The sequence below is a fragment of the Oreochromis niloticus genome, linkage group LG5, assembly GCF_001858045.2.
Source record: "Oreochromis niloticus isolate F11D_XX linkage group LG5, O_niloticus_UMD_NMBU, whole genome shotgun sequence".
In the NCBI taxonomy this organism is placed as follows: Eukaryota; Metazoa; Chordata; class Actinopteri; order Cichliformes; family Cichlidae; genus Oreochromis; species Oreochromis niloticus.
Window position 1 is genome coordinate 27,439,118 of NC_031970.2, and position 16,823 is coordinate 27,455,940.

General features: G+C 39.3%; 1 protein-coding gene across 4 annotated transcripts; it reads left to right on the forward strand.

The window, feature by feature from the left end:
• Nucleotides 1–54: 54 nt before the first annotated feature.
• Nucleotides 55–16,796, forward strand: LOC100704947 (limbin). 4 transcript variants are annotated; one of them, XM_025907394.1, is made up of 24 exons: nt 55–129; nt 485–590; nt 1,297–1,369; nt 1,642–1,823; nt 1,948–2,004; nt 2,106–2,292; nt 2,390–2,490; nt 2,619–2,684; nt 2,829–2,963; nt 3,152–3,291; nt 3,498–3,822; nt 4,225–4,464; nt 4,642–4,817; nt 5,043–5,202; nt 5,286–5,462; nt 5,566–5,864; nt 6,156–6,330; nt 7,148–7,291; nt 7,508–7,735; nt 7,883–8,115; nt 8,213–8,300; nt 8,433–8,608; nt 15,910–16,011; nt 16,252–16,796. In XM_025907394.1, exons 3-24 carry the CDS (start codon nt 1,309–1,311, stop codon nt 16,646–16,648), a joined length of 3,849 nt encoding a protein of 1,282 aa, XP_025763179.1. In that variant the 5' UTR covers nt 55–129; nt 485–590; nt 1,297–1,308; the 3' UTR covers nt 16,649–16,796. The 4 variants fall into 4 exon arrangements, with proteins under 4 accessions (XP_025763179.1, XP_025763178.1, XP_005469336.1 ...); XM_025907393.1 differs by having other exon boundaries at nt 57–374; XM_005469279.4 differs by having other exon boundaries at nt 57–590.
• The last annotated feature ends 27 nt before the right edge of the window (nt 16,797–16,823 follow it).

Here is a 16,823-nt window from a genome sequence, read left to right on the forward strand (position 1 = left end):
ATATTTTCTTTTATTTCGAAACCACAGACCGGAAACTATCCAGTGTACTTTGTTCCTCTTGACTTTCTTGGAGTTACACAGTTCTTCCCAAGTTTTGGAGATGTTTTCCGAAGTTTTTCCGCAGTAGCGGTGATTATGAAGCTTGACTTTGTTTAGGTCTATAAATCGTTGAAACGGCACATGCCGTTTCTCTGTATATGTTAAAATTCAAGGAGGACGTTCTTGAGCACCGGAGACGCTGTTATATTAGGTGTTTCTCAAGAAAAGCTAGAGAAATGTTTTCGTCGCCACAGCACAGTGAAGTGCAGACACAATGCAGACAGTTAGCTAGCGGCTTCCCTTGGTGGTAGCACACCAAGTCACGAATGCTTCGGGTACACTTTACCGTGGAGAGGGTCGCAATATGTATATATATCTTAAATATCGAAGTATCGTGTTTTTCTCCAGCCTTTTTATATTCTCGTTGCTGTCCCGATGTAACAAGGCGCACCGGTGTATTGGAGGACACATCTGGAAACCAGTCTTGTTATAACGGCACTGCTCTGAATACATCATGGCACACAACATCTTCTTTCCCTGAGAAACATAGGGTGAGTTGCTCAGTGGTAAAAAGTCAATGGTATTTGTTTAGCTGTCAGCTAGAAATTAAATTTATGAACCAATAGATTGACTCACATCATCACAATAAATAAATAAATAAACAAACCGTTCTTTCGTAACAAATCCTTGGTTTTGTTTGTTTGTTGTTGTTTTTTTGTTTTCGTTTTTACAGTTGCAGTCATAAGTTTACATCCACTCATCATGAGCTTGACTTTCATGGTAATTTGGGGCTTTTCATGATTTCTATGAACTGGTGGAATGATTGTACCCCTCCATCTTCAATGGCTCTAAAAAAAAAAACTGTGTGCACAAGTTTGAATTTATGTTGGATTTTCTCTAATCCTTCTCCTTGGTGATCATGACTGACTACAACTGTTAGTTTCTTTTTAACACCATAAAAAGGATTTGTTTGATAACACTCATGGATTGATCAGTGCTCAGAACAATGGGAAAGTCCAAGGGACTCAGTGAAGATCTGAAAAGGAGAATTCTACCAAATCATTAAATATGTATGCAACACATGTATGCCAATATTCCACCCTTTAAAAAGAGCAGTGAAAATAAATCATTAAAAATTACCATGACAATCACTATCATGATGAGTGCATGTAAACCTCTGACCATAACTGCTGGCCATAACATAATTACATATTTAATATAATACATGTGTACCTCTTAATGCTCTTATCCCATCAGATCCTTGCCAGTATGGATTCAATACAACATGACCCAGGCGGAAAATCAGCAGACCCATTACTTAGAAAGGATGGTTTGTGCTTTTTCTTAGCCAATAACACAGAAAATAACTTTTAAAATAATGAAATAATATGCTGATTCAACTGTACATTACTCCATGATGTGAAAAATAATGTTTGGTTGTGCTTTTTTTGCCCACTTGTTGTTCATTTGAGTGTAAATTTCCATAATGAACGCTGTAATAGTTTTGCTTGGAGAATGTGTGATATATCAGGCTCTCTTTCAGCTTTTGTGGCTGCTTTTTTCAAGCTGTTCAAGCACCATGTATACACATTTACCTGACAGGTACAGTGGAAATTGGTGAGGCTAAAGCATTTTTCGGGAGGGGCCCTCTCGCTTCTTCAGCTCCTGCTGGTCCGTGGGGACACTCTTTTTACTCTTCATTTCCCTATGTATCAAATGGCTTGCACCTCAGGAACAGCAGAAGCACCCTCACCAGATACAACCTGGGCCACTCGCTGCCTCAGGTATGTTTCTACATGATTATTACTGAACTATTCCGAAAAAAAAAAATCAAAGGAAAGGATTATTGTGTTGGAAGAAACTAAATATATATTGTTTTGTTTTTGTTTTTTTAAAATAATCCTGCAGGTTCAGAGTGTGGTGCCTCCAGCTGCATTTGGGGTAAAATTTCACAAGTGTGCACAGGTACAGCAACAATATTGAAAGAATTTAAAACCCTTTGATAGATGCACATTTAATGAACCAGTTAACCTGATATAAATTTATTTTTCAATCATGTGACCAAGGTGAAGCTTGACACTGATCCCCCTCAGTTGACATTCTTTCTGCTGGTTCGCAACGTGGGCCCTGTGGGTGGCACCAACCTATCTCAGGTGGCTATCCGGGACTCGATTTCAGGATTAGTACCTCTAAAATCTGAAGGCAGGGTTGTGGAAAGAGGCTACCAGACATTTGCCATTGATTCGTTGTTGGGTATGTTTGGGAATGAGGATGTTTAAGAAGATTATTTTTAGCCAGAATATGTCTGCATACTGCTTCGGCAGTTGATATGTTTATTTTGCTCACTTAGCTGGATCTCAAGCTGTTCTCAATTATACTGCTCACGTAAGGAGTCAAAAGAGCGAAGTCCTTGACCTTCCAGCTTTTCTCACCTTCTCTAATGCCTCACAGGTACTTTTTTCAATCTTCCTAATTGGCAACACTGTCAAACCAAAGCTTTCTAGATCCTAATTTGCAGGATAATAAGGTCATTTCCAGCCCTGTTAGCCTAGTTGTTTATTTCTTTCTTGGTTCCACAGAATGATGTCAGCATGTTTGGCCCATTAACGGCTAATCTAACGCTGAGGATGAATTCCACAGACAGGGTAAGTTTGGGGCAGCGCCTTAATGTGTAACAAAATCTACATGACAGCATAAGTTGTTTATTGTTGTCATTTCTTCAGTGTTATATTTATCGTGTTCATAAAAGGGACTTAATTGTAAGTGTGACATATATGTCTCTCTTTTAGATCTATCCTAACCACGGTGTTCATTTTGCTGGATTTGTTGCTGGGTTCTTTGTCACCATGGTGCTGATGTTGCTGGGGTTTCTGGCCATAAATGTGATAGGCCTCAGGACTAGACTGAATCTTCTTCAAAAAAGGGTATCACAAGTTCATCTCTTAAACCTAATGATAAAGTTTAATATTGACAATGAACAATTTAAATGCAGTTGCTATAACAATGCTTAATGCTTATTGCAATATATTTCATTTGCATAGTAATGTCTGTATATGTTCTTTTGTTTTGTTCTTCATCTTCATTATGCCATATGGTGTTTCTTTTGCTTCAGAGAAACAGAAGTGATTCAGACCCTGAGTTTGCAGATTCCAACCTGAGTGAGACAGTCAAGGATGAGGCAACATTTGAAGACAAGATTGTGGACACCATGGTTCTGGAGGATCCACAGAACATGTACAGAGCTTTGGAAAAGTGAGTAGATCAGCCCAGTATGACCTAATTTCCATTAATGGAACAATACCAAAAACCAGTTAGCACAAAAAGACAAAAAATAAGCAAATGTGCAAATGAATCGTTAATTGTGTTACTGTAAAATTGTTCCTTTTTCTACATTATATCAAAATCAATACCTGCAATATACCACCTTATTCTGTTTATCGTGTGTTTTATCTCTTTAGTCTTGAAGTGTCTTCACTGCTACATGCCACCAATAACCTGGAAGCCGTCCGGATTCAGATTTACAAGGACGTGATGTCCTCCTTGCTTGCCAGACTTCAATCTCAGGGCCAGGCAAGTGCTCAAGCCCAGGAGAGGCTGCTTAGTGTGCTTCACGGGCAGCTGCTAGGCATGGAGGGACGGCTCAAGGAGGAGCGAGGGGCTCGCATGGTTGCCTTGGCTGGTCAGTGTAACCTGGAGACTCGGGAAGAAATGGAAGCAGAGCACTGCAGAGAGGCTGCTGAGAAGGCCCAGGCTGAGCTGCTGTGTCAACATGCAGATCAACAGGTAGTAACAATCTGTTTTTGCATTGTTAACTTTGCCAAGGATGTTAGCATTTTGGGATTACACAAAAACTACTAGGTCAGTGTTTATGAAATTGGGCAAAGGAAGAAATCTGTTCTGAATCAAGGTGTGTATACTAGTTTTGTTTTTAACAGTTCAGTCACACTGGCAGCTCGTGTAGCTCCATAGTGTAGAAGGATGTAGGGCAGCTGCCATAAAACTGCCAACTCAAACATGCTGTGATGGGGGACCTCAGCCATCAAAGGCTGACTGAAATGTAATCCTTAAACCACTATGGCAAAGGCACCTTTGCAAGTACAACATCTGTTTCAGGATAAATAGTTTCTATCAATATGATTTAACTTTCACAACTTTAAGATTAATTTTGAAATCTTGAAATTTCAGGAACTTCTTCAGTGTAGTGTCCTTCTGGAGAAGCTGCACAAGTTGAGCCAAGGTCAACTTCAACGCATCTTATTGGTTCGTCATGAAGAGGCCTCAGCGAAGCTCCAGAGGCAGATCATTGAGTGGCGACGGGTGGAGCTGCACAAGATTTTCTCAGAGGAACTGGAGGAGGCCACCAGGATGGGAGAGTTGGAGAAGAGCACAGCCAAGAATCTCCAGCACGAATACTTTACTTGTCAGGTGAACAGTCAGAGCCTGTTGAGTTGGGTTATCATTTAATTGTCATGCCTGTTTAGAGAAAAATGTTGTGATATGCATACATTTGCACTTGTGGTGAAACATTAAGATGAAACACAAAGAATGGGAATAGCGATTATTTATAAAGTTGTTGTTTGGTTTTTGTTTGTTTTTATCCAGGATCAGCTAGAGGAGGTGCTGGATGTAGTCCTCGCCAATCTGCGCTATGTGCTAGCTGAACGCAGCGCACAGAGGAAGTTCCTGGTGCACAGCCTCCACAGTCTTAACAGCTTGATTTCTGACACTTTCTCCAGCACCTCCAGCAACTTGGACAGCTGGTTCACTTACATCAGGGGGTTGGTGCTAATTTTATAAAAACACAAATGTTCCTGCGTCTTAATAAAAAAATAACTGAAACATGTCTGGTAATTATGTGAAATATACAAAACAAAATATGCAGTGTGTAAAAGTTCAGGGATATAAACGCTCTAGTGTTTTTAAAAATCTTGTTGATATCTACAAATACAAGTCCACTATGCTACAGTTGTTTCACTGTGGTACTCTGCTCCCTTCTCCACCAGAGGGAGCAAACTGCCTGCAGAGCAGATTGACCAGCTGCAGGAGAAGGCTCAGAAAGAGCTGGTTATGCTGAGACAGAGACTGGATGAGGCACTGAAGCAGGAGAGGAGAGCCATGCATTGCGGACTGATTAAGAAGAGGAGGGAGCTCATATCTGACATGGTTAGCAGAAGTGGATATACACAGGCCTCTTTTGCAAGGTATTTTCGTTTGAAAAATTAAATCCTTTTTTTTGCCTTGTCCAGGTGAGGGTCCACAAACAGAGACAGAAGGACCTGTCGAACATGTGCAAGGGTCTGGAGGGAGGGATAGAGGTAGGACAGCATCTGCACTGTTGGCAGAATTTACTGACAGCTCACAGCTTGGAGCTAGCAGAGCTTATCAACAACCTGGATGAGGAAGCTGCTGCAGACATCCGCAAGGTGCCACACTCAGACTTCACATCACTTTGTGTGTCAATTTTCTCATGTGAGATGTGAAGTTGCACAAATATGAAGTGAGGTTGATCTCATACCTGTTCTTTAGGTCACCATGCGTGTGATCCAGGGTGCCATAGCAGACATCAAAGCCATCCAGCCTTCTGCAGCTCAGGCTGTATTAGCCCTCTTGCCTCCAGGAGAGCAAGACTTTCTGCTGCAGATGGAACCAGGGCAAGGATCAGGACAGGGAGCGAGTGCTCTCCTGGTGGGTCAGGAAAGACTGCACCAGGAAGGCAAGGCAGCCTTGCGTATCCTCAGCTCCACCAGGGAGGCTCTGAAGGAAGCCATGGAGAAAGAGCTACAGGAGCAAAAGGCACTTAGGACACGCTGCAAAGAGTTCTTCAGGTCAGTGAGGCATTTTTACTGATTTCAGAAACTAAAGATTGTGTATGCGGTCCCAGTAGAAGATGGAAAATCAAATAAAGAAACAACAAACTGGATCCACAAGTTTAGGATGTTAGCTGGTGGGAATTCTTAAAGCAGCTGCAATGGTAGGAGATGCCACACACTGTTTACTTCCAAGGAACTTTTTTTTATCTTTTATAAATAATATTTACATTGGATAATGGTACCCAGTAAGTTTAGAAGAGTCAAACTGGTTCACCTGTCACTTTTCTCTTTTCCTTTCTGTCATAGGTGTTTGTGTTTGTCCCAGCTAACTCTGTCTGAAGATGACAGGCTAAAGATGAAACTGGAGTTTCAGAAATGTCTCTCTGTGATAGATCGCTGTCTGGTGATGCCACACGCTGTCGCCAGAACTAAACTTCTGTGTGCTCTGGCAGCTTGGAGGAAGGAGAGCGAGAAACAGATGGTGCGTATATAATCACATGTTACTCAGTTCATTTTAAATGCTCTTAAAATGTTGCTATATAGAATTACATATTCATTTCATAGTTTGAAAATAAAGTTCCTGCTACCCTGAATTAGAAAGTGGTTAAAAGGATGGATGGATTGGGTGGGGGGCTTTTTGCTGCCTTATTCACTAAACTTAAAATTAAATCAACAATGCCGTCATAGATTTCTCCCTCACTTCTTTTAAAAGGCATTAGCTAAAGTAGTATGGCTAAACAATTTAGCTTCTTTGCACTGCAGTTTTTCAACTGCAGGCAATGCTCTGAATTAAATTTCCCTGGGAAACGCTGATCAAAGCATGCATCGTTTTATGGAGGCATGTAATGTTGTGGTAAAGCAAGTACTCATCTCATTTTCATCACCAGGCCTTTATGCATTCTGGTATTGATAAGTTCTTTTGAGTCAGTTCATGACATTTTTCCCGTGGGAATTTTTTTTTCCATGTTTATTCAGTATGCATTAATATCTTCTTGTTTTTAAATCTCTTTATAATATTCTTAAGGTAACTCAAAGTAAGAAACTGATCCCCATTAAGCTACAGCTAGAGATAATGATGCTTTTAATGTTTTCTCATATGAATAAGAAATTTAGAGCGGCTACGGCCAGTGGAAAACCACACTGCTGTAATCCTCAATTGTGTGGCTGCTGGATGAGTGTACATTGTTATTGTGAAACTATAAAGGGGATCCACAGAGTGGCTTCATTTCTGATCACATCATGACAGTGAGCTTGGAGTTCTTTCCCAACCACCTTCTGGATTCTGTGGCTTTTTGCAGATGAATACACAATCCAAGGGGAAAACCAGTGAGGCCAGACAGAAAGCAGACACATCCGACCTGCGGCTTTTCCAGAAAAAGCTTAAGGATAGGATTCAACTATATGAGAGGGAGAAGGAGATGGAGAGCAGTATAATGAGCAAGGTATAGCTGTTTCCTAAAACCTTGACAATAATTGATTTTTAAGTTGATTTATTATCATCCTGTATTTTTACAGCGTGTCAAAGTGATCCAGGAAATTCACAGAGCAAAGAAAACCATAAGTCTTGAAGACAGTTTGAGTTTAACATCAAAATTGTGCATCAGTAGGTTTTGAGTTTATACCAGATGACTGAAAATCATCCGTTCTCAATATGGCAGGTGTTGGAGGAGATGAAGTATGAGAGAGAAGATGATCTGCACTCTCAGGCAGACAGCCTGGCTGTGCAAATGGCTGTCATCCATTACCAGAAGGCTGAGAGGCGAAGCAAAGTTTTGGAGACCTGCAGAGCAATGCTGACTCTCCATAGCCTGCTTGTTCAACAGCTCAAAGAAAGGAAACATTTGGAGAGACAAGACATGGCTCAGAGTATACAAAGCCACTGCTTGGTAGGTAGTATCTGACTTGTGTGTGGTGGCTCCTTCTCTCCTGAAGCCTATAAGTTTTCATTCTGTGAAGTTTTTCATTTTTATCTTTAATTTTTGGGTTTCTTCTGAGACATGGTTATTTGAAGGTCACTTTGACTTTTGCCACAGGGCCTAGAGGAAGCAGAGCAACAGCTTCAGGAGGAAAGAACAGAGTTGGACAGCCTGCAAATGTCTCAGCCCGCTTTAAAGTCAAGTAAAACACATCAGGAGGACTCTGGTGTGGGAGATGAGAACCGTGAGCAAGAAACCGTGTTTCAGTTGCAGACAGATTGCAGGATGGTGGCCATCCTTCAGGATGCACTTGACAAGCGTGAGCAGGTTACTTCACTTATGGCTGAGAGGTAAGCTGTTATTCAGCATTACTTAGAGAGCAATGAGGATTTGGGGGGTGTTGATACAAGCCATTCCATTTCACAATGTGGAAACTGATGTTTTCAGGTTTCACTTAATGACTGCCAAGAGTCAAAGCATGGAAGATTTAAAAGAACAAATGGAGCTCAAGAGGCTGTATGCAAACTGTGACCAGGTCTCAGTTTTTTGTTTTTTTTTCATGATAAGTGTTTGGATAATATGTGTAATAAAAACAATCAAAACTTTGTATCAGTTAGTTCAAACAAAATGTGTGCTAACCAATACTCTGCACTGCTCTTCGTTACAGGATCTGGACTTTGCATCTCAGCTGGTCAAGCGGTGTCATGTGTCTACCGAGGTTCTCCTGGAGGCCCTACGTCTCCTTCTCCCAACCCTGCCTGAAAGTGAACTCCTTTCAATCAGTGATGCCCTGTGCCCCAAGCAGCACCCTCCCTCAGGGTCTGCAGAACAGGAACACCCAGGGTGAGAACCAGGTTCTGAGTTTCTATCCTTTTATAAGAATCTGGAGGTTCATACGTCATCTGTCAACAGTGTTCAGTGCGTTTGACTTATGAGAGTGAATCTTATTATAGTGTGCCCCAGGGCAGCTGTGGCTACAATGTAGCTTGCCATCACCAGTGTGTGAATGTGTGTGTGAATGGGTGGATGACTGAATGTGTAAAGTGCTTTGGGGTCCTTAGGGACTAGTTAAGCGCTATACAAATACAGGCCATTTACCATTATAGTGTAACAGTAAATAGAGTTCTGTCAAAGAGATAATCAACTTGTTTTTCCTGAAGGAACATCTGAACAGAATAACATAACCACTACAGTTTACTAGGGAAAAGGGAAGTAATGTAAATGATCAGGTAGAAATGGTTGACAACAAAATTGCAATTTTTAATGAGTGAAATTAATACATATGCTAACAACACAGCCAAACGCAGCAGAAAACACAATGAAAGAACTTCTGTGTTTTCACTGATTTTGGAAATGGTGTCTTTCCAGCCGTAAAGATTTATTCATTACTTTATACGATTTCACCCACTTGTTGCAGTTCTGTGCCATGGGTATACTGAATCAGGGCATGCTACACTTAACCGTTATCAGGCACTGTACACAGCAATCACTACACACAGCTGGACTTGGTCAAACGTGGTCAGGCTTTGTAGGATACCTATAATGAGTACATCCTAAGAGCCTGGGGGCTCTCTTAAGCAGGTGAGTAAATTACAGACAGAATCAGTCTGATTCACACATGAGGCTGGGACACTGGTTCAGTCCAGCACAAGAGCCAGTGGAGGAGATGACTCACAAGAAAGCAACAGGATGTCAAGTGCAGGCACCAATCTTGATTGAGCAATAAAACGTATACATTCTTTATTAGGGCCATAACATTAGGCAGTGAAATTCTTTGAGGAAATTTAAATTTGACATATTGGAGGATAATGCTATTAGTTTGACTCTTGGCTTACTCTATTCTAGCTGTGCAGTGTTTAATGTGTGTCATGCTCTTTTACTGAAACTCTAAAGATTGTTTGTTCCTTGTTTAGCTCAGTGATTACTTCATTTAATGAAGTTAAATGAAGTTAGATGAAATTACTTCTCATCATTTAAAATCCTCAGTTTTAAGTTGTAAGTTGCTAATGTATGTAACCTAACATGCAACAACAAGTTGGTCACCCAACAACAAGTTGGTCTAGTCTTGCTAAGGAAATGATAATCTTTTGTTTTTCTTTTTTTCTTTCTGCAAGTACATAGCCAGTCTCAATAGTTCAAGTTCTGTTTTTTAAGAAAATATATTTAAAGTCACTTATTTGAGAAGAAACAAAACTCTGTGTTTTCCCAGCAGCCAGTTGAAACACAACCATCTCTGCCTATTGTCTTAAATGTACATAACAAAAGCTGTTTTCCCTGAGCCAAGATGGAGAGATAAATGATTTTACTCATCATTTAATTTCCCCTCTTGTCCTGGTGCACTGGAACAGTTTTGTCTGCACCCCGCTGAGTCTGGATTATTTTACTGATGAATGATGCCTCATGCTTTGGATCTGAGCTTCTGGCCAAAGGACAAGGGAGTGAAAAGTTTGGAACAATATGCAAGACATGTGTTTTTCTTTTCATTAGTTCTTTTGTTTCTGCTTTTTGTTTGGAGAATGGAGTTCACCAATTCTTAACAGCTGTTTTAGTTTTATTCAAAAGAGAATTCATTTATATAGTATTGTTTAATTTTAACAGTGACTATTATATTCATTTTTAGCTCCCTATTTTTTTTGCTGGACTGTGCTACAGTAGCTTTGCGTGATTTACAGTTCAAAATAATTCTTACTGCCCCTCCGTCTGAAAGAAGCCCTTTCAGCTCTTCTCCCTTTAAGACCATCATCCCAAGAAGCCAGCACTCTTTCCATTGGCTGCCCCTCATAAACACGGCAGATAGGCGGGGCTTGTGTGCTCCAAGCCAAAGCTGTGTTCCTGAGAGCCATATTAGAAATATATGCTCACACTAACATCAGAGTACCAAAAATTATCTGAAGTCTGATCTTTTGACTCATATTTAAACATCATTTATACACACATATAGTCAGTGAATTCCTGTGTTGAAGATCTGGTAGTTATGTCTGCTGTTGTGAGGACAAATATCTCCCTTGATTTGTCAGTGTCCTTTGCTAATTTGGAAACTAATATAAGGCAATCAAGTTGCTCCAAAGTGGTCAGGCTTTAAATTTCCCTCTATCCAATAGTACAGTTTGCTTTAATACACTGCAAAAAAGAAAATGTTGACAAAACTTGAAATATTGAGGCAGCTTGGTTCAACGGCTGTTTTGAGTTTTGGCAACTTGAAAATCACCTTATTCATCATAATATACCTACAGTGTAGGAGAATTATTTTAGACACATGGATTTTACACAGCATACTGTATTAAATCCATAGGTAGGTGTTCAGAGGTTCTGTCCATATCATCTGCTCGCTGCATAGCTAATGTAACACAAATAGTCCCCCCATTACAAAACCCTGTTGATGACTCATTTGCATTTTGACAGATATTGTCCATGAAGTGTCACAAGTACAGAGAAACCAGAAGACTTGCACTGTTTACTGTCAAAATAAAGACTGGCTACCTAAGACCGACTCTGTTTTTAAGGCAATCTTAAAAATATAGTAATTCTCCTAAAGGTTTTTTCAGTTAGACTTATCTGGATTTAATAATTAAACTGCCCAGCTTAACATGTTGTACCATTCTACGAAGGAGATAAAATATTTAATATTTATTTATAAGTTGTTATATATGTTGGACTCATCTAGTGTAAGTGGGATGAACCTGCTGGATAGTCGCCACAACACTAGGGAGAGCCCCCACCTTATGGTGGGTCCTTTCTCTCCTCCCTCCAACAGGGACCTAAAGGGGTCGAATGACCCTGAGTATATGGAGGCTCTATTGTTTTTGTGTATTTGTTTTAGTTTGGTGTTAACAATGGGGGCACAATGTTTTACCTCAGTGACATTTGGAACACACACTCAAGGCTCTATCTGGTGTTATAATAAAGCCCAATGTTAAAGGTACTCTCACTTAATGTAAATGGGCTCCAAAGCCCAGCAAAGCAGGGGAAAATTCTTAGTAAACTTAAAAGAGAGGATATTGATGTGGCATTTCTACAAGAGACTCACTTGGTGGGCCTTGAGCACGAGAAACTTAAGAGACAAGGTTTCAAGCAAGCTTATTATTCTTCAAATGGTTTAAGACATACGAGAGGGGTGATCATTTTAATATCAGGGAGGGTTATCTTTGAACATTTTGCTACAATTAGGGATAGAGAAGGCAGATTTATCATGGTACAGGGCAAATTGGATGGGGAATTGACTACGTTGTATAATGTTTATATTCCCCCTGGTTCCACATTTGATTTTTATAAGCAAGTATTCGAGAAAGTAGTGACAGAGGCACAGGGTCTACTCGTCTGTGGAGGAGACCTTAATATCACTCTAAAACCACATCTGGACGCATCGGGGACGAGAATATCTCAATCACAAAAATTAACTAGAAAACTGAATTTTCTGATAGAGGAGATGGGATTGGTGGATATTTGGAGGCATTTTAACTCAACAGTAAGGAATTATACTTACTACTCATCTCCACATAAAACCTATTCGAGAATTGACTACTTCCTCAGTTTTGGTACCGATATGAATAGAATACAGGAGTGTCACATTGGGTCAATGGACGTTTCTGACCACTGCCCTCTATACTTATCCTTAAATCTTACTCAAAGGAGAAAAATAACCAACTGGAAATTAAACTCTAGTATACTGAATGAATCGACATGTGAACAGTTGACAAAAGATATTGCTGAATACCTGGAATTCAATGATAAAGATGAGTTACCCCCACCGATATTGTGGGATGCGTGCAAAGCAGTGATGAGAGGAAAAGTTATTGCTATAACCTCTAATATTAAAAAATTCAAAGTTGCAAGACTCCAGAAGTTGCAGTCGGAACTATTACAATTAGAGGCCACACATAAAAACACTATTGATACTAAGACAAAATTAGAAATGGCAAAGAAGAGAAATCTAATAGATGAGATATATACTCAAGATGTACAAAAGAAACTAATGCTGACTAAACAAAGATATTATGAGGGGGGAGCTAAATATATGAAACAATTGGCATATAGATTAAGGAAGCAACAAGCAGACAGAACAATATACAGGATAAGGGATCCGGAAACCAAAAGGGAAATGCAGGGTATAGAGGAAATTAAGTATTGCTTTAAGAGATATTACGAAAAATTATATTTACAACCACCCACAAACAATGACGATCAAATGGAGAGTATGTTAGACAGGTTACACCTCCCTAAACTTACAGCAGAAGATAATAATTCGTTAGTGAAGCAAATTACAAGGGAAGAACTTCACTTGGCAATTACTAAACTCAAGGCAAACAAATCCCCAGGTACAGATGGTTTTACTGCGGAGTGGTACACGAAATTAAGGGAACCTTTGACACCGGTCCTACTTAAAACATTTAATTGGGTCTTAATGAAGGGAGAAGCACCCCCCTCGTGGAAACAAGCCATAATTTCTATTATACCTAAAGATGGTAAAGATAAATTAGAATGCTCCAATTATAGGCCAATAAGTGTATTAAATGTAGATTACAAACTGTTTACGTCAATCATAGCACGGAGACTTGAAGGGATCATCCCAAGGATAATAAATCTAGATCAAACTGGATTTGTTAGGTCGCGTCAAACCCATGACAGTGTTAAGAGAACTCTGCAAATTATTAGACACATTAATTTAAATAAAATATCAGCTATATTACTGAGTCTAGATGCTGAAAAAGCTTTTGACTCTGTGAGATGGGAATTTTTATTCCAAGTAATGCATAGATTTGGGTTTAATGGGTCCGTCACTTCAATATTGAGGTCTTTGTATAATAGTCCAACTGCAAAAATAAAGATTAATGGTGAACTTTCAGATGCTTTTAAGCTCGAAAGGTCCACAAGACAGGGATGCCCACTGAGTCCACTCTTATTTGCCATTTTTATAGAGCCATTGGCTCAAGGGATTAGGCAAAATGATAAAATAAAAGGGATTAAAATTGCTGGAAGTGAGCACAAATTGGCCATGTTCGCAGATGATGTTTTGGTTTACTTATCACAACCTACTGAATCTTTTATGGAACTTATGTCAGTGTTAAAGGAGTATGGGTCCTACTCGGGATATAAATTGAATATACAAAAAACACAAGTCCTTAGTAGCTTTTATAGCCCCCCTCAAAATTTACTCAGCAAATACAAATTAGGCTGGGATAAAAAAACAATCAAATATTTGGGCATCAACCTATCAATGGATATAAACAGTTTGGAAAAAATCAACTATTCCCCACTTAAAAAAGATATCATGGTCGATATTAGCAGGTGGTCATTAACCCCTTATTTAACCATCTCTTCTAGAGTAGATATCATAAAAATGAATTTGCTCCCAAAGATATTGTATTTATTCCAGTCGATTACTATAGAAAACCCTGATAGATACTTCGTAGAATGGGATAGGATCCTCTCTAGATTTATATGGGCGGGTATAAAGTCAAGAGTTAAGTTTAAAACACTTCAGCTTCCCAAGGATAAAGGAGGACTAGGCCTCCCTTGCTTACATGACTATTATAGGGCAACTCAAATAAGAAATCTGGTGGGCTGGTGTAAACCTGGATACTGTTCAAGATGGAAGGAAGTGGAATTTTCCTTGGGAGGTAATTTCCCTGTCAGGGCACTGATAGGAGACCCTTCGGAGTTAAGACTCCTGGGAGACCCGGGTAACCCTTGGATAGTAAGCTCAATAAAAATATGGAAAAGAGTACTCAAAAAGAATCAATTAATACAGAGGGCCGGATTGCTTAGATGGTTTGCATATGACTCAGAATTTTTGCCGAGTAAGACCGACTCGACATTTAAAATATGGGCTAATAAAGGCCTTACCACATATAGTACTTTGTTGAAAGATGGAAAAGTGATGAGTTTCCAGGATCTTAAGAAAAAGTTTGGGTTGCAAAATCAAGATTTTTTTAGGTATTTGCAACTGAGGGCCTTTTTGAATAAAAAGTTAAAACATCCCCAATTATCGACTGAGAATGAAGAAATTATTTATATATTCGAGAATGCATATAGAGATGCACCCTATCAAAAAATTATTTCCAAATTATATCGTTCACTGACTAATCTAAGGGGTCATGATACAAGATATGTTAAAGCTAGATGGGAAATAGAGGGCAATCTATCCTTAACAAGAGAGGAATGGGAGGGGATCTGTAGGCAGCAGTGGTCGGTAACAAGTTCCCCTTTGTGGAGGGAATTCAGTTGGAAGAATGTAATTCGTTATTTTATTACTCCGGCGCAAAAATCCAGCTATTCTCACAATACAACATGCTGGAGGCAATGTGGACATGTAGCAGCAAATCATTTCCACATTTTTTGGGAATGCCCTCGAGTGGTACCATTTTTGAAGGAAATACATAAGGTCCTGGAAACAATCTTCCAAAAGAAAATACAATTCTATTTTGCAGTATTGTATCTAGGTAACTTAGAGAGTCTTAATCTATGCAAATCGGATAAATACTTGTGTAGTGTGCTGTTGGTAGCTGCCAAAAAGGCCATAACCCGCCATTGGTTAAAAGAAGAAATTCCTACTATAAATGAGTGGATTGATGTGATATATACTATTTTTGTTATGGAAAGAACAATTTTTAGGCTAAAGTTGCAGGCGGACACATTTGAGGAACACTGGTTCAAATGGATGAAATATATTCAAAATGTGAGGTCTGATTTTGTATAACCCCATTACATTTTCTGGTTGTTGGTAGGTGTTTTCTTTTCTTTTTCCTTTCTTTTCTTTTTTTTTTTAATATTATTTTCTTTTTTTTTTTTTGTTTTTTATTTATTGATTTATTTATTTTTTCCTTTTGTTGTTGTTGTGTCTGTTGCTGGTGTTTTTTTGTGTTTTGTTTTGTTTCTGTTTGTTGGTTGTTTTTCTTCCCCTCCCCTCACGGTGATTAAGTTGTAATGTTGTTCATGTTGTATAAATAAGAAAAACCAATAAAACATAAATTTAAAAAAAAGAAAAAAAAAAAATATTTAATCCTTTTTCTCTAAATGTGAGATCAGAAAACTAACGAATTATTACAGTGTGCGAATAATTAGGTGTTTTTTTTATTAAACCAGTTGTCTGCAGACTTTGTAAAGCAGCTGACAGTTTTGTATTCTGTTGGTGACTTTTTGTTTAGGTGTGCTGAGGAGATGAACAGAGTTCTTCCTGTCAAACTGAGAGAAGATGTGGTGCATAAAAATATGCTGAATATTCCAAGTTGTGGTGTGGATAAAGAGGGGTGAGTTAAACACATTTCTTTGTTCTTCTACTAGCCACCATATAAAGACTTCATGTTACACTACAGCCAAGGCTAATTTGTAGTTTAGTGGTCAACAGATATTACTGTCAGATCCTTAAATTGAAGTGAAATGTGCCTGTCGGATTGCATGGTTTGGCTGCGGTGACCACACGCATGAGGTAAGCGCGTTAACACTCTAGTCCTGCTAACAAAAGCTCCTTTGTCCTCCAAATCTCACAGATTCCAGGAAAAGAGGCAAAGTCTGATGGAAAAACTGCTCCCCAGGTCCGGTCTTGTGCTTCAAGGGGATACTGCGCCACTGCTGACTAAGGAGAAGGGAAAGAAGAACAGCTGTAGCAAAGCACAGCAGCCACTTTATAAATCTGGGCTGCCTGTTAAAGAGCAGCAGAGCGACAGTGGAAGAGAAGAAGTTGTGGACACGGTAAAGGAAGCAGAGGAACACGCGACTTCAGCCTCTGCTTGCTGTGCGCCGGGGAGCCCAGCAACAGGGGAAAGGCTGTTTGTGTTTCGGGATCCACCTGAATCATGTGACAGTGTAGATGTCCCAAAAAGAAAAAGGAAGAGGAATTTCCTCAATCTGAAGAAAGGTTCAGTGGCCCCAACAAACCTACCTTGAAATTTTTCTTGCCTTTTGTATTATTTTTTTTTTAATGAGGATGGTATTTTATATGATCATGCTCAAAAAAAAAAAAAAATCTGGTACTTCACAAAGTGTTTTTATCCTCTGACTTTGTTTTATTTTTTAATAAAATCAGCTGGCTTAAGTTGTTTCCAGTCATTTCTCCCTGTCT